This window comes from Cydia strobilella, chromosome 10 (genome assembly GCF_947568885.1).
Source record: "Cydia strobilella chromosome 10, ilCydStro3.1, whole genome shotgun sequence".
NCBI lineage: Eukaryota > Metazoa > Arthropoda > Insecta > Lepidoptera > Tortricidae > Cydia > Cydia strobilella.
In genome coordinates, this window is record NC_086050.1 from 2840900 (window position 1) to 2867806 (window position 26907).

Genomic DNA, 26907 nt, shown 5'->3' on the forward strand with positions numbered 1-26907 from the left:
TTTAACACATTGTTATTTACTAAAGTGGGACTTCAAAGCTACTCTTGAGGCCCCTACTCTTGAGACCCAGAGGTTTTTGTTTGTTAATATTTTATTAATGTAGAATGTGCGCATATTTGGCAATAAGTCATACAGCCACAGAACTAGTTTAATATTTTCCGTGCAGTCAGCTATTAACCCCCCTATCTCTGCAGCTGACTGTACCAAAGGTTGCATGGGGCTAAAAAAGATTTAAAAAGTATTTCCGACGTTTCGAGTGCAATATTATCTACACTTATTTGTTTAGTAATTTTTAATTTTATTTTTACGCGATTAAATCCCATTTTAGTAAATAAACATTACACTACAAGATATACTAAAGAATAAAATCTACACGTTACATGTGAAATTACATGTAATTATGTGCTAAATAGTTGCAATCAATGCGGCAAAATAATTATGTAAAGCGGACTGACGTAAATTCATATTTACTTTACAATGGAATAATAACACAATAATTAATTGTTGATACTAGAATTACAAAAGCTACAATGTTTCCATTGATGTACACATTTATAAATCAACATAGTATGAATGCATTTACAGGCAAAGTAAAAACTACAAAGATATAAAATGTCTGACATAGGATACAGGACAAAAGTCAATTCTACGCTATATCGGCTATGCAAAAAAAGACATGAGTAAAACACAGACACAGTAACAAAAAATCTCAAAAGTAAAGAATACTGTAATAATAATCGCCTAACACCCGACATAGTTTTCGGGTGTATCAAATTTGTAACGTTTGTATCACAATATTCTTAACTTTTATATACAGAATCTAAATCTATGGCGTCTTACTCGTGGACAATTCTGGGCACATTTAACAACTGTTTTCACCATACAGTTTCTGAAAAAAGTAGGTTTAATCTTGATAGTGCTTTAGCAAGAAAAATTGCCTTTTAGCTTTTCGCCGCCACGTCAATGAAGTAATAGTGTCATCAACGCCAAGCCACAAACTGCACATAAACTACCCGTATAACATATCAAGTCGTCGCGTGTGGGGCACTGACTTTATATCAAGTAAATGGCGGCGAAAAGGTTAAAGTCAAATTATTTTATGACGTCCACCAGAAAGACTAACACAAATTCATAAAAAAAATAAAAAATACACACAAGAAAAAAAATGTAAATTACCTGCAGGAATAAAGCGTGCGCCTGTTCAGCGCTATTAAACTGATAGCTCTCCAGATCCTGCCCCGCGTTCGCGAGCTCCAACACAATGTACTGCTGATCCGAAGGCAGTATGGCCGGGTTGTCGTTCTCAGATCCCTTGCACTCGTCGTACAGTTCCCACAGATCCAGCAGTCGCGACGTGTAGCCGCCGTAAACGCACCTTATTGCTAGTACCTAGGGTTGGAAATCGCTTGGTTATCATTGACGCTTATCACCTTTCTGCTCCACGTTTAACAACACACCTTAACAGTGACACTTTAAGGTTGATAATGCCTTGTTTTTGAAAAGTTTCTTAGGGTGTTTTGGGAGTGAGTGGTGGGTCATTTACACAAAAGAATTCAACGGTCGATGGGCACGCGGTACGCTTCTCAATGCGTATCTAAACGCGATGAAATTAGTTGTGGTTTGGTTGGATTCAACGAACTTTTGGAGCCGAAGGGCCTGAGTGAGGCAGTCGAGTGTTAAATTGCTGTGGAGATTACAGTCTTGGCTTTCAAGTCTTGACTTTCACGAGAGATGGGTAAATAATAGACTGGTGATACACATAAATTGGGCTTTGGAGGCAACATCAGGTAGGTATATTAAATAGGAACGAGAAGCTCGCAAAGATATGTCATGAATGCACATGTATCTTTAAATATTTTTATAAAAAGAATGCTTTTTAAGGTCTTTGGACTCATATTGCAACGGTGGTGCCCTGATCATCAAAGGTTCATAAGGTTTTCTAAGTAGCTATCACGGTTCATGAGATACAGCCTGGTGTTTATGAGCCTGGTGACAGACAGACGGACAGCGGAGTCTTAGTAATAGGGTCCCGTTTTACCCTTTAGGTACGAGAACCCTAAAAAACCACCAGCGGGTCCAATCTTTACAATTCACTCATCTTTCCATAGTTTTCTGATCGAGTCATGGTCGAATTTGACTGGTACTTAACGTTTCCCAGAATGTGCCGCGTCACGATCATTTCAATAAGAGCCGGCCCCGGCGAGATAATTACTTGCATTCATTCCACAGCCCTATTCCGATGCGAACATTTAAAAATAAATTCGATATGAATAGGTTGTCTGTTAGTGGCCGCTGTTTAGTCGTAAGTGGAATGAACTGTCGCCTGCAGTATTTCCGGACCGATACGACCTTCAAACCTTCAAGAAAAGAGCGTACTCCCATCTTAAAGGCCGGCAACGCACTTACAATTTCTCTGGTGTTGCGGGTGTTCATGGGCGGCGGTAATCGCTTACCATCAGGTGATCCGTCTGCTCGTTTGCCTCCTATATCATAAAAAAAAGTCGTTCTGTTGTTTGTTGTTTGTCACGTAAGACTCAAATTAGTTTTAGGTGTATAACTTTGTATATTTATGCAATAAAGTATACTATTATTTTTATTATGAGGATCAGTGGCCTCCTCCCGCTTTACAGACGTAAAAGTATTTTAAAGTTTTCAAAAAGTAAGAAAAGTACCCGATTTTTTTCACGGGATTAAGTTAACATTTTGGATATATAACTATAGAAAATTTAGTAATACATATAGTTGGTCAAACCAATTTGCCAGTCAGTAACAACCAGGAAAATTATACTCATCCCTTTCTTTTGGGCGCTAGTACTAGTGTAAGACAAAGATAGTATGATTCTCTCTGTATGTTTGAAATAAGACAGTCCTTTGACAAACTATATTTCCAAAGTTTTTCCATGAGGAAAATTTTCGTAATTCTGTAAACTTTTACATCAGAATATGCGATTGCAAAAATGACAATAGCGTAGCATTACGGCTCCAATCTTTAATTTCATCTAAAAACTTTGTAAGTACTTTTGTTAATCCAATTTTCACATGCCAGGAAATAATTGTTTTTTGGAGGTACCTAACTTCACTACGCATCAACGAAATAAAAAAGTAACTGCCATTTAGATTTATTCTACTCTTAAATCAACGAAACCACATCGTTATGAGTTATGAAACGTCAAATACAAAGAGAATAAGGCCTGTTCTCGGAATAGAACTGGTTCACAAATTGGTATGCGTCCCACCCCCTGTCACGTCAAATGAATGAACTGGTGGGTATTGTGGATGTCGGTTGCTAGGCGTTATTAAGTTTGTCTTAGTGTGCTTCAGATAACCTGTTTAAACTTAATAAAAGGGTCTATTGTAAGGTGTTTAGAGTAGCCCTCGTACAAACAAAATTACGCTCTCATTTTAAAAACGGCATGCGAAAATAACATGAAAGTCATGAAACTAATGCAGCGTAATACGTAGGCGAACAACATGCGAACGCGAAGCGGCGCGGCGCGGAGCGGGGTGAATCAATCCTTTGGTACCTATAGAAGTAATAGAAGTGTCCTACGTGGGCGATCTCGTTGCGAACGCGAACGCCGCGGGCCCGTCGCGCCGCTTCGCTTCGCGTTCGCGAGTTGTTCGCTTACGTAAGACGCAGCGTCAGTAAGAACATTAAAGAAACATCATTCTATGTCTGGCATTTGTTTTGTTGCCAAAAACTGTAATACAATGAAAATAGATCGAGTAGTCCGTCTAACTAAGCTAACAAATATTTAAATAGAACAAAGTCCATTATACGTCATATTTTCATAGTATTTGGACATTAAAGATGACATTGCCACACTTTTGTCATTGCAAATGCCATGCAGAGTTAGCTTGGTCGGACTAAAAATTATGTATGGCGGCGGCTATGTTATTGTAACTTAATGGGTTTTTAACTTTTTAGGATACGCCTAACGTTCCCTAGTTGAGCTGTCACGTCAAATGATTGATATTAAAAATATCTCGACAGTTGCTAGGCGTCATAAAATTGTTTCTGTCTTAGGTAGATAACCTGTTTCAAGGTCCCTCGTCCCTCGGTAATGTCAGAAATAAAAGTGACTGAGTGACGTGAGTATTGTGAACTCAAAGGTTATTCAGGTTTTTCAATGGCAAAGAATGAAGATTAATGTGATTTCTTTGACACGCTCAAAGCCTACTTTTAGGATAATGTCGCTGACATTAAATCATCGGGATTTGTGGGTGAGACAATAGTGACATAGGCTAGAGAAATTTAATGTACAAAGTTGAAAGTACAAAACAAACATACCTACTTCATATCTCACTTCTCACTTAGGTTTGTGAGTTTTTTGACTTTACACGTTTTTCCAACAGGAAGTAGTGCAAGTCGGACTCGCCCACCGAGGGTTCCGTACTTTTTAGTATTTGTTGTTGTAGCGGCAACAGAAATACATCATCTGTGAAAATTTCCAGTGTCTAGCTATCACGGTTTATGAGATATAGCCTGGTGACAGACAGACGGACAGCGGAGTTTTAGTAATAGGGTCCCGTTTTCACCCTTTGGGTACAGAACCCTAAAAACGCCAAACGTAATCGTAATTAGAAAACGCCAAAGTTTCCAACTGTTCATGGCTGCTTTGACTTTTAAAATTATTTTTAAAATCGACATTTGTAGGGTAACAGTATTTTCCCGAAATAGAAGGCAGGAGGTGAAATTTATTTTCGACCTACTACGAACAATGGGTTATTTTTTGCTATAAATAAATTATTATAGAAACATTCGCTTTTCTTACAATGGAACGCGCTATGACTAGTCTTTCATTTATTAGAACCCGGTCAGCGCGACTAGAACATGTTTTTGTCAAGCGTGCCGGCGACTAATTATCTTTTTGCCTTTCTGCTTTGTGTTACCTCTTCACTCTTAAACTGTATCCTCACCACGAGTTTGACACTGACATATTCGCTAGTGACTGCGTAAACTAAGTCACAATAATTAACAATCATTATTATTATTATTAATCTGCCTCGTACTGACAATGACAGTGCAAGCGAGATGTTGTGTTTGAGTTGACGCAGTCGCTAGCGTTTAAGGCCGCGTATAACTCATGATGAGGGTGCTGATATATGTATAATATGTAGTTTGAGTGCTAAGGAAGGATATAGACATAGGATAAATTTTCCCACGAAAATCATCATTCTACTTCTACGCAGACGAAGTCAGAGCAGAACAGAATATGCCAGCTTTATATTGGTTTTCCTGTATAAGTATGCTCAGTCTGCAATGTGAACATGTATTTCCACTGGTAACGAGAGCGCGCGGGCGTTAACTATAAAGTTATCGAGCGCCATTTTAAGGCCTCAAGATCCCTAACAACTACGCGTAATCGAAAATCGCACTTATACTGGTTAGCAAAAGCTGAGAATCGTTTGTCCTTCCAACGATTGGGATACCAGGCCCCTATTTCACCACGGTGACAGGTGCGACAATTGTCTACATCACTGTTACTGACGTCACAGGCCTCCATAGGCTACGGTAACCGCTTACCATCGGACGGGCGGTGTGCTTGTTTGCCACCAACATTTTAATTAAAAAAAAAAATACTCCATTGTATGTCGAATAAATAAGTATTTATTTTGCGAAGCTAATGACAATTGTCACAAGAAACACGACAATTGTCACGAAATCCGACACAGAACTCATTTCCTGTCAATACTTACCGATTTTTTTTTTAATCTTGTGACAATTGCCATCATCATCATCACCATAAACTTACCTGTTTTTTGCCGATATAATAAAGATTTTTTAATAATACAATGATGGTTGCAAACAGGAATACGGCCCGCCCGATGGTTAGCCGTAACCGTAGCCCATGGATGCCTGTGACGTCAGCAACAGTGATGTTTTATAATTGTCGCACCTGTCACCGTGGTGAAATAGGGGCCAGGAGGTTCAATTCTAAGAACCTACAATGAGGGCGATTCGACAGATGTTGTGAAACAGGTTGCTCATTTGTCGACAGTACAATTGCGACTGCATGTTGGAAAAATAAATAAGACAAACACAATGAATGTTATGGTTAGACCTTTGGCTTCAGCTGTCTTCAAATGAAGTATAAAAACACGGCCAAGTGCGAGTCGGACTCGCGCACGAAGGGTTCCGTACCATTACGGAAAAAAAAAACAGCAAAAAAATCACGTTTGTTGTATGGGAGCCCCATTTAAATATTTATATTATTCTGTTTTTAGTATTTGTTGTTATAGCGGCAACAGAAATACATCATCTGTGAAAATTTCAGCTGTATAGCTATCACGGTTCACGAGATACAGCCTGGTGACAGACGGACAGAAGGACAGCGGAGTCTTAGTAATAGGGTCCCGTTTTTACCCCTTGGGTATGGAACCCTAATAGCCTGCTGTAAATGACTCTTCGATCCATTGAACTATGTGTGTATAATTTATTTCCCGAAGAAATGGTCTCACTTTTGAATTTATATTATTGAAAATGTCTTTAAATGATGCAGAATAATAAGCCTCTTTCTGAATCTGAAGGACTAATGTATTTAATTATATTGTACAGTCCAAATAGATAGTAACAGCCAAAGAGGCCAAATATTTCATAACACATCTTTATTATCATAGAAGTAAGTATTTATTCATGTATTCCGATATATTTGGTGCTGCCGCTGACTGTACTATTATTCTCAATTATAAAAATAAACACGTTCTTAAGAATACTGAGATTGGTTTGCTCTCCTCCTCTATCCTCTACTTATATACGTAATGGGAAACGCAAAAAGCTAATTATCTGAATCATTACATTGTAATTATACTTATAGTCAATCACAATACACCACAAATTACATATTGTCTCTGTTATTCATGTTTTTGTTATTGAGCATGATTTTATATTGTAGTCAAGGTTAATTTGAATGGGACGATGTTATTGAAATTTAAAAAGTGACATCGAACCACTTTTCTGCGTAATACGGTTAAATTTTAGCAGTTGGTATATAATTAGTTCAGAAAACAATAGACATATATTATATTATACTGTTTTGATAAAATATTTTCCACACGTACAATAGGTAAACAGATCTGTACCTGTGTGCTGTTTATAAAGCGCTAAATTTGAAACATTCTTCCAATGTAATACTTAGTTTGGTAAGAATTTTTGAAAATTTAATCCAAATTAAAGTTTTAAACGACTAGTACGCGCATGAAGTCACATCAAATAAATGTATCAATATGATTTTCACTAGGATTTATTTCAGGTGACCTCAATTATTACTACACTAAACTAATTATAACCTTCAAGAAAAACAGTACGCCCGTGTCAGACGAAATTATTGATTCGAGCGAAGTCTGAAACAACAAGGTACAGTTGCCAGATACATCGGAGGGACCAAAGTGCTTATAATTATCTGAACACACATTAACGGCTTGGTAACAGAGGTATGTTTCAGATATTTGTGAACACCTAGGCAGATTCTTACTTCCCTACTAAGGGACTTCGTCCCGCGATTTAGTCTGCGTGTGGAATTAGTAATTTGGGTACCTTAATTTTTAAACAAATCTGCTTTTAAATCCATCCTTTTTCTTCACCCCCAAATTGGTCCATCATAAATTTTAACCCCATTTTTTACACCCTTAAAAGGGATGATTTCGGGGATAAAAATTATTCTATATCCTTCCACACAGCTCAAACTATCCCCACAGTTTCGTCTAAAACGGTTCCATTCCACCCCCTTCATCTCCTCGAGGGGTGAGTTTTGGGATAACAAGTATCCTATGTCCTTCCCTGGGACTCAAACTATTTGTATACGAAATTTCAACTAAATCGGTTCAGCGGTTTAAGCGTGAAGAGATCAGACAGACACACTTTCGCATTTATAATATTAGTATGGATGCGAAAATAACTCTGTCTGTCTGTTACCTCTTCACGCTTAAACCACTAAATAGATTTAGATTAAATTTGGTATGGAGATAGTTTGAGACCCGAGGATATTAAACATTGGATAGTTTTAATCAATCATCAACATCATCCCACGCAAAGTCGCAGGCATTAGGTAGTAATGAAATAAACACCTGTTAAAAGTATTATAGTTAAAATTCAGATAATATGCGTTTGTGATGCCTTTCACTTTGACATTTGTGTGCTAACCTAACCTAACAGAAGTTTTAAAAATAAGTTACCTATAGAAAACAGCTGCGAATTAAATACTAATAGAAACGATAGAATTCTTGCAGCTTGCACAACTGGCCAAGTAAGTATACTATGGTTAATTATGCATGGGCTCTATGGTTAACAGAAAGAGAGAGAATACAAAGACAGAGAGGGACGGATTAGAAGAATGACGAGTTCAGTGGCAAGGGAAATCGCGAGTTGAGCTAGCGATTCTAATGACATGTAATTTTCCAAGTTCACGGACTTTGAATAAGACATTATTATTTAGTAGAAAAGTTTTTTTATACGATTTGCTTCTTAACTACGGATTTTGCGTCAGATACAAAATTATATCAGATAATTACTTACGAATTTAGACTTTATTATTATTACGAGCACATACTGTCCCACTGCTGAGCAAAGGCCTTCCACCTATTCCTCTACGTATCCCCTGAAGTCTCTCACCAGTCTCTATCAAAGGCGTCAAGCTCGTTTATCTCCGACGAGTTTTACCGTGATGCCTTCGTGATTTGTGGGACCCAAAGAACCTATATATACCCTGCCTTAAACAAAGATGTAATCTCAGACTATTTAGTCAGTGCGTGACGATAAACGCAAATGGCAATCTCGTTACACCCAGCATCACGGCCATCTGAGCATAATCGTATCTTATCTAAGACTTAGTGGCAATGCCAAAAGGAGTTAGTTATAACCTATATAAGAGTTATTCATTGCAGAAGAGGAGAAAAATCGCGCCATCGAGTTTAACAGACAACTGAATTGTAACACAACTTTTGACAATTTGAGTTACCGCGTAACATAAGGCGTTTTTAAGGTTCCGTACCCAAAGGGTAAAAACGGGACCCTATTACTAAGACACCTCTGCCTGTCTGTCCGTCTGTCACCAGGCTGTATCTCATGAACCGTGATAGCTAGTTGAAATTTTCACAGATGATGTATTTCTGTTGCCGACAGTTGTCTGTTCTGTTTCTATAACAACAAATACTAAAAATAGAATAAAATAAATATTTAAGTGGGGCTCCCATACAACAAACGTGTTTTTTTTTTGCCGTTTTTTGCGTAATGGTACGGAACCCTTCGTGCGCGAGCCCGACTCGCACTTGGCCAGTTTTTTTAACCGTTATTTATTAATTAACACGAAGAATACTGCTAAATTAAGGGTAAATTGATTGATTAGTCCTTAAAACGTAGTCTTTGTTTTGCTATTGACGTAAAAACTAACTAGTGTTAATTTCGCTCCATTTAACGACAACTCTCAATTACTTTACAAAGTGTACAGTACCCTAAGTGTCGTGAAAAACTTTACTCTACTTCATTTAAAGCTATTATATGGCAGAGCATGTACCAGTTATTTTGTGTAATCACCAGTGATATACGTTTACAGGCTGTCAAATTAGGACGAATTTTTTCTAAGACTTTACACCGCTTCTATAGGTAATAAATAACTCTTGAGGGGTAATATAACGCTATTAGCTGTCAGAGAAAGCTATTCCTTGATACATTAGCAATGACCTGTTTATCTGCTATGTAATTGAATATGGATAATGTTGGTTTTCCGCGTCCGTTTACGTATACGGAAAATCCGGCACATAGCAAAGATAGAATTTAACTTGTCTTCAAAAACTTATTTACTTAGGCTATATCTAAGCTTAAGAATAAATTATATTATGTGGTTATTATACCCATCAACTACTGGTAATCATACCACTTATTATTCTTTCTCTACTATCCAGATCTTGACATACGTCGTTTTAGCAAAGGGTACAAAGGTTGCGTTACAGGTTTTATAAGACGCTAATTCTCAGCTATGTATGCCCATATACATCCCGTCCACTTATCTGACCACTCCTAAGCCTTATAAACAAGGACATACCGTCCATCTCTGTTCACAATGTTGCTCTTCATGCAAAGTCGTTGCACTTGCAAACCGTAAACGGCCGAGGCATCATCTAAGGCTAATTTCAACTTAATTTAAACCTTATGTGTACTTAATAAGGCTTTGGGAAATGCATTTAGAGTGGGTTTGTATCTTTTAATGCGGAAACCGGGCTTCCGCGAACGGACAGCTGTTCGCGGTAATGTTGGATTAATCATCGTATGAGTACTTGAAATTGCTGTGCATTATTGTTAAAGATACAGGTGTAGAGGATTAATTATCATGTTTTAAAAATAAGGTATGCATTGTTCGAATTATAAACGACATGGGAGGTTTACGAATCATAATGATTAACCTTGCTTAGTCACAAATATTAAAACAATATGCACATGCACAGACTTTCAAGAGACAAAGTGCGGTAATTCCACCATCAACGTCATATTTTCATAGGAATTTGCCGTTTATGGTGGCACTCCACACTTTGTCACTTCAAAAACGATGTAAAGTTAACTTGGTCCTACTCTAATACATCGCTTCGCTCGTTTGATAAAACAATAACTGTTGAGTAAAAATACGCCCTAAATTTCAAGACTACACTAGTTTCAGTCCGCGACATGGTCTGCATAAATTGATGATTTCCGTGTGAAAAACTATACCTATTCCTTCCCCGGGACCACAGAATAAATAATAGTACGTACAGAAGGTTCACTGTAAAACAAACTAGTGTTTAAGTTACCGAACGTGCCTAAACGTTGCCGATTGGACATGTTATATACTTTCATATGTGTGGTCAGCACTTTTTTCATTGTTTCTGCAACCAGCTGCAATGCAGTGTTTACTTGCTTTAGACACGTTTCTATGCGACACCAGATCTGGTGCAGACCGCGCGGCGAAGTGACGTACGCCTGCCGGGACAAACTATCTCCATAGCAACTTTCATCTAAACTAAATCGGCGGTTCAAGCGTGTAGAGGTAACGGACGAACAGAGTTGTTTTCGCATTTATAACATTAAAGCCCATCACAGACGTAGCGATAATATATCGGCACATACCGCCAGATACGGCATCTGCCGATATCTTTTACGTACTATTTGACAGAGCCCACACACGAAGCTGTAATGTATATTTTGGTATCTGCCGATATCTTATCGCAAGGCATCTGCAGATGCCTTAAGATGCCTGGCGAGGTATTAATAGGTATATTTCGTCTCTCTCACAAGATAGGTGCTAGACAGAGCGATATATATTTTGGTATCGTTACTCCGATATCGGCCGATGTATTATCGCTCCGTCTGTGACGAGCTTAATATAAACCGTATTTTAATTAAATTATCAGTATGCCAATAAGGACAAATCGTATGTTTGAACAGAGATATCTGTCTCGCGATGATAAGTCTGCCCTACTTGCTTATCAATTGGCAATATATAACGCTATCTACATGAATGAGGTGATTCATATGAGAAATGCTTTGAATATTTTCTTGGCTGATTGCGGTCAAAGGGTAAGAATTCTTTATATTTCTTAAATATCTTAGTGCTAATATATCCTGTTTCAATAGGGTGTTATTAGCTTTCGTGTTCTTGCCTAGGAGAATTTGCATTAAGTATATTGCATGGAAGTAAACATTCGGGGGCTCACAGACAATCTTCCAATCAAACTAAAGAAATAATAAAATAAATATTCATATTTATTGGACATCCATGCACAAATTGACTAAGCCCCGCACATTAAGCTCAAGAAGGCTTATGTTGTGTATACAAATACTTAGAAAACAGGAAAACACCCATGACTCGGAACAAATATCTGTGCTCATCGCACAAATAATTGCCCTCACCGGGATTCGAATCCAGGACCATCAGCTTCATAGGCAGGGTTACCGACTAGGCCAGACAGGTCGTTAAAACAGTTTTTTTTTTTATGACGGAAATCTGTTTACAACTTAATTACACTTTTAAATTGAATAATAAACAGGTAAATCCAATAAACTCACGTCACCGAATCAAAATAAAGTACAGGAAAAAGATGAGCGGTCCGAAGTGAGAGCGTATTACAAATATTACAACACTAACAGCTACGCGTTCTTTCGGCCGTTCTCCTCTATAGGACACGCTTCTCATTAAATTGTAAGCAGGTTCGATAAATAAAATTGAAAGAAGCCCATAGGTTCACGACACCTACAGCTTAAAACCAAAGGCAGTACTTCGACAACCTTGAATTTAAACACCCTTTTTTTGTTGGGAGACGCCACGGGGTCGCAGATCATTCCACCGTGTCGTCCCCCCGGCTGCCCTGAATTTAAACACCCGTCGTATCCGTGTAAAACCCAACCGGCTTACTATAACCACAGAATATATAATAGTACTTAGGTACAGAAGATTCACTCCCTAACAAAACGCGACTACTACACGCAAGGCGGCGCAAGCGCGTGCAGGCGTCCGTTCCATAGCGGTGTGCGGCAATTACTATGGCAAAACCTCAAAATTGAGGCGGCCGCAGGTACTTGTAGCGACGCGACGAAATCGCGGAGTGAGACACGCCTGCTATAACTAAGAATTACATCATTCAACGCCACATAATATGACAAAAAACGTACCATGGTTCACTGTTAAATGACAATTCATAATTATTGGAAAGACATGCGGTCCAGCAATTGTCAATTGAAGGAACATTATACGTTGAGTAATAAAACTTCCACGTTATTGACCGTTGTTCGATATTGGCCGACGCGTGACGTCACGGAGCTTGAGACCTCCCGTGGACATTCACGTTCGTTGCGCAATCTTGCTCTTACTTGTACTAACAGCGTATTAATTTATCATTGTAATAAGGTTTACTCTACGTCGTTGTAATAAGGTTTACGAGTGGGCAGGTAACAGTGACGGAAAGAATGTGAAGGATGACACAAAAAGTGGTGTAAAAGGTTCTTATTTCTTAACTCTATATGCTGAGTTGCTGACCCCAGAACTCAGCAAGTTATCGACCGATATAAAATAAAGATATGTCTCAAAGCCTGAAACCTGATTGGTCCTATTTTTAGGGTTCCGTACCCAAAGGGTAAAAACGGGACCCTATTACTAAGACTCCGCTGTCCGTCTGTCTGTCTGTCACCAGGCTGTATCTCATGAACCGTGATATGATGTATTTCTGTTGCCGCTATAACAACAAATACTAAAAAGAACGAAACCCTCGGTGCGCGAGTCCGACTCGCACTTGGCCGGTTTGTAACAGTGGGGTCATCACGAATAGAGGGAAAATATCCAATCATCTCATCTTCTACGCGTATACTTCTAAAGCCAAGTTCAGATTATCAAGTGGAATGACAACCAAGGACTGGACTGGGTTAAATGTTAGACATTTATATTTCTATAAACTGAAATAAAAATAGAAAATAATTTAATTTGTTCTTAGAGTATTTATATTTCTATTTTGAAACTTAATTTATCCTTTCACGTATAACAGCAGACCATAGCCGTTAACCAAAAAAGAGAATCACGATATTTTGTTAAAATGTTCACTAGTCATTTTAGGCCTGAGATACATTTGTAAGTTTTACTTACGTAAGTAGGGACACAGCTATAACTACAGAATGAGATATGAATATCGTTCTCATTGTAACAAATAGCTTTGTCCCTACTTATGTAAGTAAAACTTACAAGTGTATCTCAGGTTGAGTTAATTTATATAGAAACAGACAAGTACAATATAAGACATTAGGTTGATGTAATATCCTAACATGAAAAACAAAATGTAAAGGCATGTCTGTTTATTGCTTAATTTATTCCAACAATAGGGTTCGTGACTGAGCACATTATACTTAAAAAGACAAGATTAATCATTATAAACCTTCCGCCTACGATATTAAGAACTACAGTGGATTGAGACAATTTAAAAAATCTCCCCTTGAAAATTAGAAAGGGTACGGGTACCTGAGTATTAACTTTCAAAAAAACGCAGGTAGATTATACAAAAAAGGGGACGGCAGGTAAAATTCGGCGTCGGACTGAATTGGAAAAAGCAAAGTTTTGGGAAGAGACGAGCACCTGTTGTGTTGGCCAATGTCCAGTACAGTAATAATCTTGTTCAGTAAGCGTTCTTGGTAAAAGATTCGGTTTACAAATGGTGAATCATAAATTGGTCAGTTACTCATTAATGTTTTCATAACTAATTTCTAAAGTATTTTACCTAGGTATATAGGCTATGTAAGATGTTAAGGTAAAAGTATTTCTATGTCACCCAGAACTATATTAAATCTGATTCCACATAAATAACCAAGTCTCGCCGCGCCAAAGAAATACACGACACGCAAATACGCATTAAATCACACATTAAATGTCTTCCTGATTCCACAAATAATTTCATCGCGTTTTAAACTACAAATAAATAATTAAAACAACTGTTTTTATCAAATTAATGTGGAGAAGACCGTCTACGTCGCTTTTAACTCTTACGTACACATATTCGTCGCGTCGTCTTTCGTCGCTTTTAACTCTTACGTACACATATTCCACATACAGAAGGTCGGTAGAGAAGGAGCGAAGCTATTCCGTCCTGACCGTGTCTGACGCAGCGTACTACGTAGGCGAATAACACGCAAACGCGAAGCGAAGAGATGCGGCGCGTGGTGAATCAATCATTCGATACCTAGTCCCTATAGAAGTGTCCTACGTGGGCGATCTCGTTGCGAACGTGAACGCCGTAGGCCCGCCGCGCCGCGTTCGCGTTCCCTTCGCGTTCGCGAGTTGTTCGCTTACGTAAGGCAGCGTGAGCGACTTACGTATACAAATACGAAAGTTATTCCCCTATGACGCTCTTCCCTACAATAAAATTCATATGCCGGTCTTCTCCATATTAAGCTTAGATGGAATAAAACAGTAGGGAATATATGTGCCATTTTCAACCAAAAGGGTACTTATTGTCGCTTGTCAGTAAGGCACTATTTCCATATATATAGCTTCAATTAGAAATCAACCTTATCAACAAGCGACAATGTGGTACCTTTTGGTTGAAAACGTCACATATAATAGTGCACTTACCTCATTAAAAATGTCCGTAGCATTTTGTATCGCGTGCAAGTCGAGTGTGTCAATGTCCGTCTTTCCTTCATCAAATTGTCGTTCCAATTCTGCTATAGGAGTGCGCAGGGCACTCAATTCCCTAAAACAAAAACATTTGATAGGTTGTAGGTAATCTCTGACCACGCTAACTTTGCACTAACTTGGTACTCTTGGCAGTATGAAGACATACACTATAACCTTCATTCTTGACGTAGCATTTGGCGTGGTCCGACTCTACCCTATGCAAACGGCAATGTAATTAACCGATAACCATGTAACTTATTTAGGTACTTAAACAGTTTATAAATAACTAGACGACCCGCCCCGGCTTCGCACGGGTAGTTCAACTAATTTAAACAAAACCGTTACAAATTATACATATAAACCTTCCTCTTGAATCACTATCTATCAAAAAAAAGATGCATCAAAATCCGTTGCGTAGTTTTAAAGATCTCAGCATACATAGGGACAGACAGCGGAAAGTGACTTTGTTTTATACTATGTAGTGATAAATAGTTTGATAGTTCATCCAAGAAACTCTGATCGCACCAGAGTGTTACATATGTAGTTCGTAAGTCCTTTTAGGATTGTTATTATGTGTGTTGTTGTGTGTGTGTTAGTAACAACACTAACAACAACGCTTCTAAATAAACTCAAACATAATAATAGTCTATATTTGAACAAAGAACTGGACCAACATAAATTAAACTTAAATTAGTCAAATTATTTACAAGAAATGGAATTCTAACAACAAAGCAATTTTTCTAACAAGCAACAAATTATTTCGAATTTGAATGTATCTTTTTCGTTTTCAAACAGTACATAGTCACAAAACAACCTACTTGATTCCCTGGGAACTAGAGAATAGAAAAAGAAATCAAACTACAATTTACCCAGCTATCAAACTCTAAAAAGCCGTATGTCACGCCTCAAAACGTCTTTTTAGTTCCCAAAGTATTCACCGTAATTCAAAATACGACTTTTTTGTCACCAAAGCAGTGGACACCGTTTCAAAATAACAATGAGTGACGCTAATCAGACTTGGTGTCATTTCCTCCCTTCACAGATTTGTTACAGTTGACGTGTATTGTGGTTACGGTTTACCGATTTTAACGCAGATGGTTACGCAATCGTGACCAAATGTATTGGATTTGTGGTAAAAAATCTAGACTGGTATTACGTGATTTAGACCACAGGCTTTCAAATACAAGTTTGTTGGTTACATTTAAGAGTTTAAACATTTAAATAAAGAGCTATTCAGCTATCGAATGTTTTAAAATATGTAAATTTTGGTCTGTTTCAAGAAATTTCTAGTATTTAATGGTGTGAAAATATTTATTTCAACTAAAAGGGGTTTTTAGAGTTTTGATGTTTATCAAATTATAGTTTTAACCCTTATTACGATACAAAACAAGGAAGGTCTTGAGTTCAAACCCTCTTGGTGCTATAACAGTTGAATTGATCATGGTTATAATTAAAAAACCGGACAAGTGCGAGTCGGACTTTTACTTTTTAGTATTTGTTGTTATAGCGGCAACAGAAATACATCATCTGTCTAGCTATCACGGTTCATGAGATACAGCCTGGTGACAGACAGACGGACATTGTAGTCTTAGTAATAGGGTCCCGTTTTTACCCTTTGGGTACGGAATCCTAAAAAGAGAGTCAACAATTATGTCTAATAATTTAGACGTCAAATTTAGATTAGTACGTTAATATTCTCACAGAAAAAAAACTTTCTTGTACTCTCCTCAGTCCCTCTAGCTAGAAGAAAAAGCTTGCCTGTTTGACTGTTAAATAATAGTTTTAAAAAATAATAAGAAAAAATTGCTCTCATTTTTCAATGTCGATACCAAGAACGAACGATTCATCGGAGTGATTACATACAGAGTAAAAAGGAAGGAAAAAGCATAATGCCATGAGTCATTACTGACATTACGTATTGAATTACTATTACACCAAGTGAAAGGATTGCTTATTAGTTATTACTGCTGCGCTAAGCTAAAAGACCGTATTTGCCATACGAATCTTAAATAATATACGGCATATAAACTGAGTAAGATATCAATTTGTATTAAAGAATGTGGCATTTGAGTGAAACGCTGTCGGCCGATAATTTCATTTCCTTAACAGCAATTCTTAAGAGGAGGCTTAACGAAGCGAAATTGTAGTTTTAGTTTTGTATTTTAATCAAAGGCAAATGACATGAAATTCACGAAAACATGTATAACTTTCATTTATTTCCAGTTGTATATCATTTCCCTGTATACAGTAGCAGTATAATTTTAGTATAAAATAGCTAGTGATATGGCCAAGTGATCTGACGAGCAAAATTTCAAAAACCTGATACTTAAAAGATATAAAAGGTAATACCCGCCTAATGGCCATGTGTTCCGTCGCAAGTTTCGCACGGCACACTACATCTTTTGTTCCCTTCTAATTTCCTGGCTTTACTCCCACTCTAACTGACCGGTGAATCTTATATCTTTGAAATAACGTTAACGAATTATTAAGTGTGGACAATGGGCAATGGCGTAGCTTTTTTGTAGGTATTACTAGCATTACATCATGTCCGTGACTTATCTTTCACGTCGGTCTAGTCATGAGTCACACTCGCGTGCCGGGTGAATAAGCCGGCACGTTTTGTTACTTCTACAATGCGAGTCTAATCGATTGTCCGTCTCTACCGATTGTAGAAGAACGACAGTGATGGAGATACACGAATTTCGATGTCGAGCTAATAGCTGGTGATTCAGGTGAACTTTGTTCACTCCACCGGTCCAATCCAAACTGAAATATCGTGATCTGCATCTCTATTGCTCTTGCATATACGAGCGACAGAGACGCAGACGACGTTTTCGATGTTGACGGTGGGCCCTCAGTGGTTGTTTTGTTATAAATCTAGAGGTATAGTAATCTGGTTAGGGTATTCAACTCGTTGGTTGTATAATAACAGCCGCCATGTAGGTATTCAATTCTAGGAAATTATATAAATTTTGGATGACGTTGGTCCATGTAGGAATGCGTGTTTTAAAGGCTGTATGTATATGGTATCAACCATGTCAGACCGCTTAAGTCTACAGCTTTCTTGCCTTACTTTTAAACATTAAATTAGACAGTAAACACACATACATAGTAGTATATTAAACTAGCAATTTTAACAAAGTAACTAATTAGGCTTTTATATCGTTATTTAAGTATTTTGATTAGGTATGTCGTTGCACGTTGGTCCACGTATTTTGAAAGCTTTTAAAGGACAAGTTTTTTACTAGGTAACATCCATAGTATAAAACAAAGTCACTTTCCGCTGTCCCTATGTATGCGTAGATCTTTAAAACTACGCAACGGATTTTGATACGGTTTTCACCTATCAATAGAGTAATTCTTGAGGAAGGTTTTAGTGTATAATTTGTAAAGGTTTTTGTGTAACCCGTGCGAAGCCGGGGCGGGTCGCTAGTTAATTCAGAACTAATAAATTGTATTTTGACTTGTTTTTAAAGCTTTTCGCACTTTTAACACAATTGCAAAATGTTAGTTGGTAACTTGGTACTACAACTAGACATTTTATGTTAACGCAATGGTTAGTAAGGCGTATAGAAGGACATATTGCACGCCTACTCGCCAACTAACTTTGTGAAACTACTATCACAAGCGCCAAACCATTCTCTAAAGCAACACAATCGCTTCGGAAAAATCGTAGTGATTTATCTTATAAGCCAAGGAGGATTTTCAAAACTTTGAGCGGTATTTACCTACGATTATGCTGTTATAATAGAGATTAAAATTATATAGCAATCATAATAATTTTGGTGTTTGGCGACTGTGACTGGTACTATCTTCATAACAATAAGTTGGTAGCCACTGTAAAGTTACTTATGAGGATAAAACAGTGAGACTTACATAGCAATTATAATCTCGGATATGATCTCGAGGAAGTCCTTCTGGTCTGGTGGTGGTGGTGGTTGTCGGTTCTGGTGATGGTGGTTCCCATAGACACTACCGGTACTACTAGTTAGATGAAGGGACAAGGGACTTACATAGCAATCACAATCTCGTGGAAGTCCTTCTGGTGCTCTCCATTGACCTTGATATCGCCTGTGACTGCTACTATCTTCATAACACGCTCACGGCCACTGCGGGCTCGACAAAGGTTCCCCTAGACACTACAGGTACTACTAGTTAGATGAAGGGACTTACATAGCAATCACAATCTCGGATATGATCTCGTGGAAGTCCTTCTGGTGCTCTCCATTGACCTTGATATCGCCTGCGACTGGTACTATCTTCATAACACGCGCACGGCCATCGCGGGCTCGCCAAAGGTTTCCATAGACACTACAGATACTACTAGTTAGTGAAGGGACTTACATAGCAATCACAATCTCGGATATGATCTCGTGGAAGTCCTTCTGGTGCTCTCCATTGACCTTGATATCGCATGCGACTGGTACTATCTTCATAACACGCTCACGGCCACCGCGGGCTCGAGCTCGACAAAGGTTCCCCTAGACACTACAGGTACTACTAGTTAGATGAAGGGACTTACATAGCAATCACAATCTCGGATATGATCTCGTGGAAGTCCTTCTGGTGCTCTCCATTGACCTTGATATCGCCTGCGACTGGTACTATCTTCATAACACGCTCACGGCCACCGCGGGCTCGACAAAGGTTCCCCTAGACACTACAGGTACTACTAGTTAGATGAAGGGACTTACATAGCAATCACAATCTCGGATATGATCTCGTGGAAGTCCTTCTGGTGCTCTCCATTGACCTTGATATCGCCTGCGACTGGTACTATCTTCATAACACGCGCACGGCCATCGCGAGCTCGCCAAAGGAACACCTCCCCATAGACACCCTCGCCGATCTTGTGGCAATTCTTCAGGGCTCTGAAAAGGTAGGGGAGTTTTAGGATCTGAGTATAGTTTAAAATTTTGTGATAATTTTTTTAAGCTGTGGAAGGGATAGTGAGAACAATATCTTGCAATAAAAGGCCTATTGCATTAAATTAAAGATACTAAAGTTACAGTTTGATGGGCCAATTAACTATCCAATCATTTTGCCTTTGTACGAATTTTGTACTAAAATAACAGATAGGTCAGAGAAATTAAGGCCATCAACTGGATAAAGAAAAAAATCTAGTACCTATCGAAACCACTCCGTCATGTGATCATGTGGTTAATGCAACCGGCCCTTACAATGGATTAGTAATTTGATAGGACCCAGACAAAAATATAATGAACAGTAAGGCTTATGTTTAAAGTTTAAGCATCCCATCATAGAAAACAGTGTGTCTACATCTTTATTAAGAGTGGAGAATGAAAAAGTTTAGTGTGTGTGTGTGTGTGTGTGTATTTTCTACTTGTTACTGCTAGATTACAGAATGAGAAAAAACAGAATAAATGATATTTATATCAGCAATATTTTTAAAGATTATTATCCTTATTTTTAGACGGTCATAAACATTAACTAAAAATTACGTATAATTACCAAAAAAGTAGCGAATTAGAAAAAAATATGGGATGAAACAAAATTTTCAATCTAGAAAAGTTGAAACAAAAAATACATCATGTGAAATTATTTGAAAGTTGTTGAAAGTGTTGTAACATTAAACGATAATGACGAATAACCCTTAATTACCATAGATTCAGAGAATACATTGCAGTTTTTTTTTTCATTAAGAACCGACAATTACCCTTTGATATTCAAATAATACGCCCTTTTCCGGTTTAGAGGCAAAAAGCGTAGAGAGATATGCAATAGAAATGAATGCTTTATGGTTCGCTTCCCTCTCAAAATGTAAACGGGAACAGGTGTTAACGACATTACGAGTTTCCATCCTTTTTCAACCCACCGTTAATGAAAGTGATGAATGCACACTGTCTATGCTTGGATGAGCGTTTTAAAAGCTACGAGATTGATGATAAAGAGAACAATAAATGTAAAGAACTCGTTAGTAGTTTGTAAGGTTTACGTAACGTAAATGTTCTATTGTCGGTATAACATAGGCCAATAATTCTAAGGAATACATAGAAGGGATAGAAGGTACAAACGGAATCGAAGAATGTTTACCTATTTATTTTAATATTTTTTAAAGATTTTAGACTAGAAAGCAAATTATTGTTTTTTTTTTTTTATTAGAACGAAAATGTGAACGGAACTGGAGTCTAGGGTTAATAAAAAAAAACTCTCGAGTTTCATGAAAAAAAAAAAACGCTTCTAATGTACAGCAAGCTGCAAAATTGCATGGACACATTATGAATGAATGGCATAGCGCACCAGAGTAATTTTTTTACTAACAGTAAAAGCCCAAGTCATGCCAAATTCTTTAGCTCAGGTCAAATAATTCAGATATTTCAGATAATTCTTTAGAGTTCCAAATAATGTGTGAAAAACCCATACCACGCAATATACGAAATACAGGATAAACAAAGACGATAGTGAAGGTTTGACTCATCTGTTGACACAGTTTTTTCACCTAAGTCTGGGTACGCTGAGGATAAACTACAATGAACCTATGCTAACATCGGCTGAGTTTGTCTAAACTATTTTAGCTGACTTACAATAACAAAAACAAGACAGAGCTATACTTGAATTAATTTTAATTGCAATAGCATATCGATATCATATCAAAGTTTTGTTTATAGAAATAATCCCTTTAAAAACGAAAGTTCTCCATTTTAAATTTTAAAGGTCATTTATAAAGAAGCTCTTTATAATACATTTTAAAAAAACTAGGAGCCTATTACGCCTCTGTTAATCTTAACGATAATAAATTAATTAAAAAATTAAAAACACGACTGCGGAATTTTAATCGTCTCTCAAAGCTCTTCATTTTGATACCCCACTCGATAAAATTGCAAGTTATTTTTTTCCAAATGTCGCGCGTTATTGTGTATTACGTCTGCCATGTTGATTTTATTATGACGTCATATAGCCTATGTCACCCGGGATGACGTAAGGATTCTAATGATATATCATACATCCAAATCGGTTAAGGCATTTAGAAGTTATGGTGGAATAAAGAAACTCACATACAAACATGAACTCTGAAAACAAGACACTCCTTTTTTGGGCAGTCGTGTAAAAAAGGAATTTAGAGACAAAAAGAGAGATATAACCATCATGATGTCACCATAACAAAGGAGACACAACATAGGCTGTATGGGGACAATAGACCTGTAGATTTAGCAGGAAGCCTAAGTGACAAATACAATATTTTTTTATAATAAACAAGAATCAATGTAATATAACTATTATAGCAACTTTGACCTAGTTAGGTGCAAACATTTTTATTGTCATTACAAGGCTGAACTAACTAGGTTATGTATTGAAAAATTTACAATGTAACTATGTTATTAATTTTATCTTGATCACAAACAACTCGTCAATGATGTTATTATGCAGATATTTCTTGGATTTCCTCGTAATTAGGTTACAAATTGTATAAATTGATGATTTACGAAGGATCAACGATCCTTAAGAAAAAACATGCCGGGAACTAAGAACCTCAATTTTTTTTTACCTAAATGCCGTAATGAACTTTATTTTACTTAATTATTACTTCACATAATCTCGTCTGGGAATATTATTCTCTAGTTTTGTAATAACAAGCATGGCAAACCTAATTAGCCAATGGATTCAAGTAATTAACCGCCTGTTTTGTACCAAATACATACATTAACAACAAGTTATGTCAGCAACTAGGTAATTCATTGTTTCAATTCCGTCACAATGAGTGTTTTGAGGATTAATCTTTCTCGGAAAGCTATTACGGCTTGGAATTTGCACACTAGTGACCTAAATTCATGAACGATGTCAGAGTGAACTTTTTATATATGGCTAAATGATGAAATAAAGTTGTAGTGAAAGTTATTATGTTCATGTTCTACATTCAAATTAGTGGCAAAACGAATTTACTAACAATAACAATGAATGGAACAGAAACATGAACCAAATAATGAAGGACAATACAAAATTCAAGCATGAACATATGACATTGCCGCCTTTTGGAGAAAGTAGCATTTGTATTTACTAACAATACACAATAATATACATGTTCACTCAAAAATGTGTGTTACAGCAAATAGATACATGTGAATTATCAAACAGGGTTCTTAGAAGAGATGGATGCTTAGACAGAGATCATCGTTAGCATCTTGAAGTGTGTAGTGACACAGATATTCGGGAATTATTCCTACTTATTTATTTATCAAGTAGGTAGGTAGACAAGTTATTTAAGGTTGTCCAACAACCTCAGATTTCTTGAGAGCATGTTTATACTACACCTACATAACGACGTATTGCAAAACAATCTACCATCATCACTCCCAAGTGAAACGGGGAAAGTAAAACACATTAAGCACATCGATGCAAAAGGGCGTAAATAGTAACAGTTTGTGTACTTACGTATCTGGATAGCATTCATCAAACAGAATCGCCTCCGTTTGGTTGCAGCGCCTCAGAACGTAGTCCCTCGCGGTCGTCGAACGATCTTCATGTAGATTCTCTACCACTGTGACTTCGTGGTCAGAGTCGACAATCGACAGTTTCGATAGTTCGACAACGGTATCATCACAATCGTCGCTGAGGAAACCTAAAAACATGAGCATTTGTTTAAGGTACTTAGCATCGCACGCGTGACACACAAGGAAGTAGGCATGACGGACTTTCCCTATGCGTAATCGTATTACGTAGAAACCAGAACATGCCACTCAAAACCACTCTTTCTGTAATTATATACCCTAATTACTAACCTGAGTCTTGCAGGAAAAGATGCATGCACTTGGCTTTCGACACTTTTTAACGAACAAAGGCGCAGAACCAAGCTTTTATCCCGTTAGGGATAATGAATGGCAGTCAAAGTCAATTGATTTATGTACAACAACAACGATTTGCACTTGTCAAAAGTTTATTATTCACTATTACTGTAATAGAGATTATCGCACTACAAAACGTGGAAATTGCGCAAGTTAAAATAAAAAAAATTAAAACGTATGGACAAAGACTAGCGTCTCCCGTCCGCGACGAAGCCGTTTTGTGGTGAGGTGAGGGCTCCGCGGGGACGCGAGGTGCCGTGTAGCGGTTGAGAAAGGTAGCGGAAGCGGGACGGGTGATGCGGACCACGGACCAATGGCCGCTCGCCAATGTTACCATAGTAAAATAATATAAACTTGCGTGTTTTCAAAGTATGTTATGATAGATATTTCTTAAATATGTATCTGGTATAAATTTGTAAGAATTCACATAAATAATTTTAATTACCTTTCAGGTCGTCATATAGTGTAGTATTGTTACATATGCTTGCTCGAGCATTATTAGGTTCCTGAAAAAACGTGCAATTGAAGTAAATAATTAGGTACAGTCAGCAACAGCAGAAGTGACTGACTGGGCGAGGTGTTCAAATGTGTCAAATGATCTGCACACTCTTTAACAATACGGTGATGTTTAGGTCATTAACACACATTACTAACTTATTTCTTGACAATGCAAAATATAATAACGTCAGAACGTAATAATCCTCGTGTCATAAAAAAAACCAATTTTTTTTTCTAAACTGATAAAGCTGCTTTGGAATCTGAGTAGTCCTGCGTGATTTTTCAGAGCTGCTACTATATATATATATGAAAAAAAAAAAACATTTTTAAACACTACTCACTCTTATGAGCACTATGGTCGATCTGCAAGGTTTAGCCACAAGAGTACTTCGGCGACTGCTGATTGATTCATTGTGTAGGGAACCTAAAAAAACAAAATGAATTGCAATCAAATTTAATTTAAAATAATCACAATAAATTACCAACCTGACATTACACTGAAACTTTGGTTGGATGTGTCAAGTTGACGTGAATGAATAACTTTTTTTCTTAGTTTGTTGACAGTTGAAATTCAAAAAAGTTAAGAATATATTTACCTTCTTGCATTTCCATTGTATTGATAACACTCTCCCTGTATTTCCGTCCTTTACTGTTTAAAGGCTCTTCTTCTAAAACAGATCTATCAAAATGATCATTCAACATAGTCATTCTTCTGTAGATACTGAGAGATCGTTCCCATTTTTTGCCTGGTTGAAGAACTATTGTTGGCTTATCTACAGGACTGTCTGGAATTCCACTAAATTTCCTGGAAGACTTTCTAGTAGTAACAAAAGATTGTCTATATACATCTTTAGTTTCTTCTATTTCATCAGAATCTAAATTAATTGCATCTTCATGCAAGGTATTTACATCTTCTTTCTCAATACATTCTTTAGTTTGTAACACGGTTTCATCTTTTTTAATATTATCGGGACTATTTATAATCAATTTATTTCTACTAAGTACAGTCATATTACATTCACTACTAACACTGCTACAATCATTTGAGCTGAATTTGGTAGAATTAGTTTTTATCGTAACTTTTCTTCTCGTGTTGACAAAGCATCTGACTTCACCATCATCATTGCTGTTAGATTCCAAGTCGTCAGATATGGATATATCTGATTCATTGTCAGTTTCTTGTGGTGAAACGCTGTCTTCATCAATTTCTGTATTTGAACTATCACATTTTGCCTTTAAATGTTGATCTGGATTGGAAAAGTCATCAGAATCTAAATTTTCACTCTTTTCATCCATATCATTATTGTTGGATAAATTATGGTTTTGACTACTTCTAGATTTTTGTTCAACAATTTCTTCATCAGCAGATTGATCTGACAAATTTGTACACATTTTGTCATAGTACTTATAGAAAACTGAATCATTCATTTTTGTAAGACTGATAACAGGTTCTTTGACTACTTCTTTTGATTCAGTATTATTAATGCCTTCATTATCACTACTGCAAGTATCATATAAAGATGCATTATCTTGAGAGTCCATAGATACACTGCTTTTACTTTCATCTGTTTCAGTAGTTTTATGGGAAGTTTGACTGGAGTTAACTGTTTTATCATTTTGTTCACAAACACTGAAGCCGAAAAATGGTTCACTGGGCTTAGATCCGCCTAGTGATACATCTAATTGTGAATCATTCATAGAAACACTTGTATTTACAATCATAGAATCGTCATCTAGTTTACTAACATCAATTATTTCATTATATAGTTTTTTAAGTTTATCAGCTTCATTATTAATACAACTGAATCCTAAGAATACTTCACTGGGTTTAGAGTCGCCTAAAGAAATATGCATATCAGATTCATTTGAGCTGTCACTAAGAATAGATACGCACTCTAGACTCTCAATATTTCTTGGTTTTTCTTCCTCTCCTTTGATATCATTTAATTCTTGTTCAGTCTTATTATTTTCTAATACACTAATATCTGATACATCACTTTTATCTATATTAAAAACATTGGGTACTGGTCTTTTACTACAAGGGGACTTTAAATCATCCCCCACAACATTTTCTTCAGTTATAGTCCCATAATTTGGACTTGTCTCGCAACTAAGTTTAGAAATTGGTGATAGCTTGTAAATAGATGTTGCTATTCTAATATTTTTAAATGGTGTGCTACTTAAAACTGACTTTTCTAGAACTGTTGACTGTAATTGTTGAGTTGATGGCTTAGTTCTTTTCCTAGTCACAATTTTATTGAATGATATAACTGGACTGCCGGAACTATTTAAATTGTTAATTTTGTTAAATATAGAAAAGTTTTGAACTATTTTGTTAATAGATTCATCCTGGAACTTAGGACTACTAGGAATATCTTTCTCTATAATTAGTTTGTGTGCGCCAATATCAGTTGTATTTGTAGAAATGTTGCTTGTTTCATTTTCTTTATCAATTTCTGCAAAATAAAACATCATTAGCCGGGTTC

The 26907-nt window shown here is 37.0% G+C and overlaps 1 protein-coding gene across 1 annotated transcript in view; it reads right to left on the minus strand.

Moving 5' to 3' along the window:
* Positions 1-26907, minus strand: part of LOC134744722 (uncharacterized) — a 35879-nt gene that overhangs the window by 6804 nt on the left and 2168 nt on the right. The window contains exons 3-9 of the mRNA XM_063678641.1: positions 25018-26877; positions 24763-24845; positions 24369-24429; positions 23514-23700; positions 19817-19993; positions 15078-15198; positions 1177-1389 (exon numbers count right to left, since the gene is read on the minus strand). Coding sequence (XP_063534711.1) covers positions 1177-1389; positions 15078-15198; positions 19817-19993; positions 23514-23700; positions 24369-24429; positions 24763-24845; positions 25018-26877 — 2702 coding nt within the window. The remainder of the gene's footprint in view (positions 1-1176; positions 1390-15077; positions 15199-19816; positions 19994-23513; positions 23701-24368; positions 24430-24762; positions 24846-25017; positions 26878-26907) is intronic.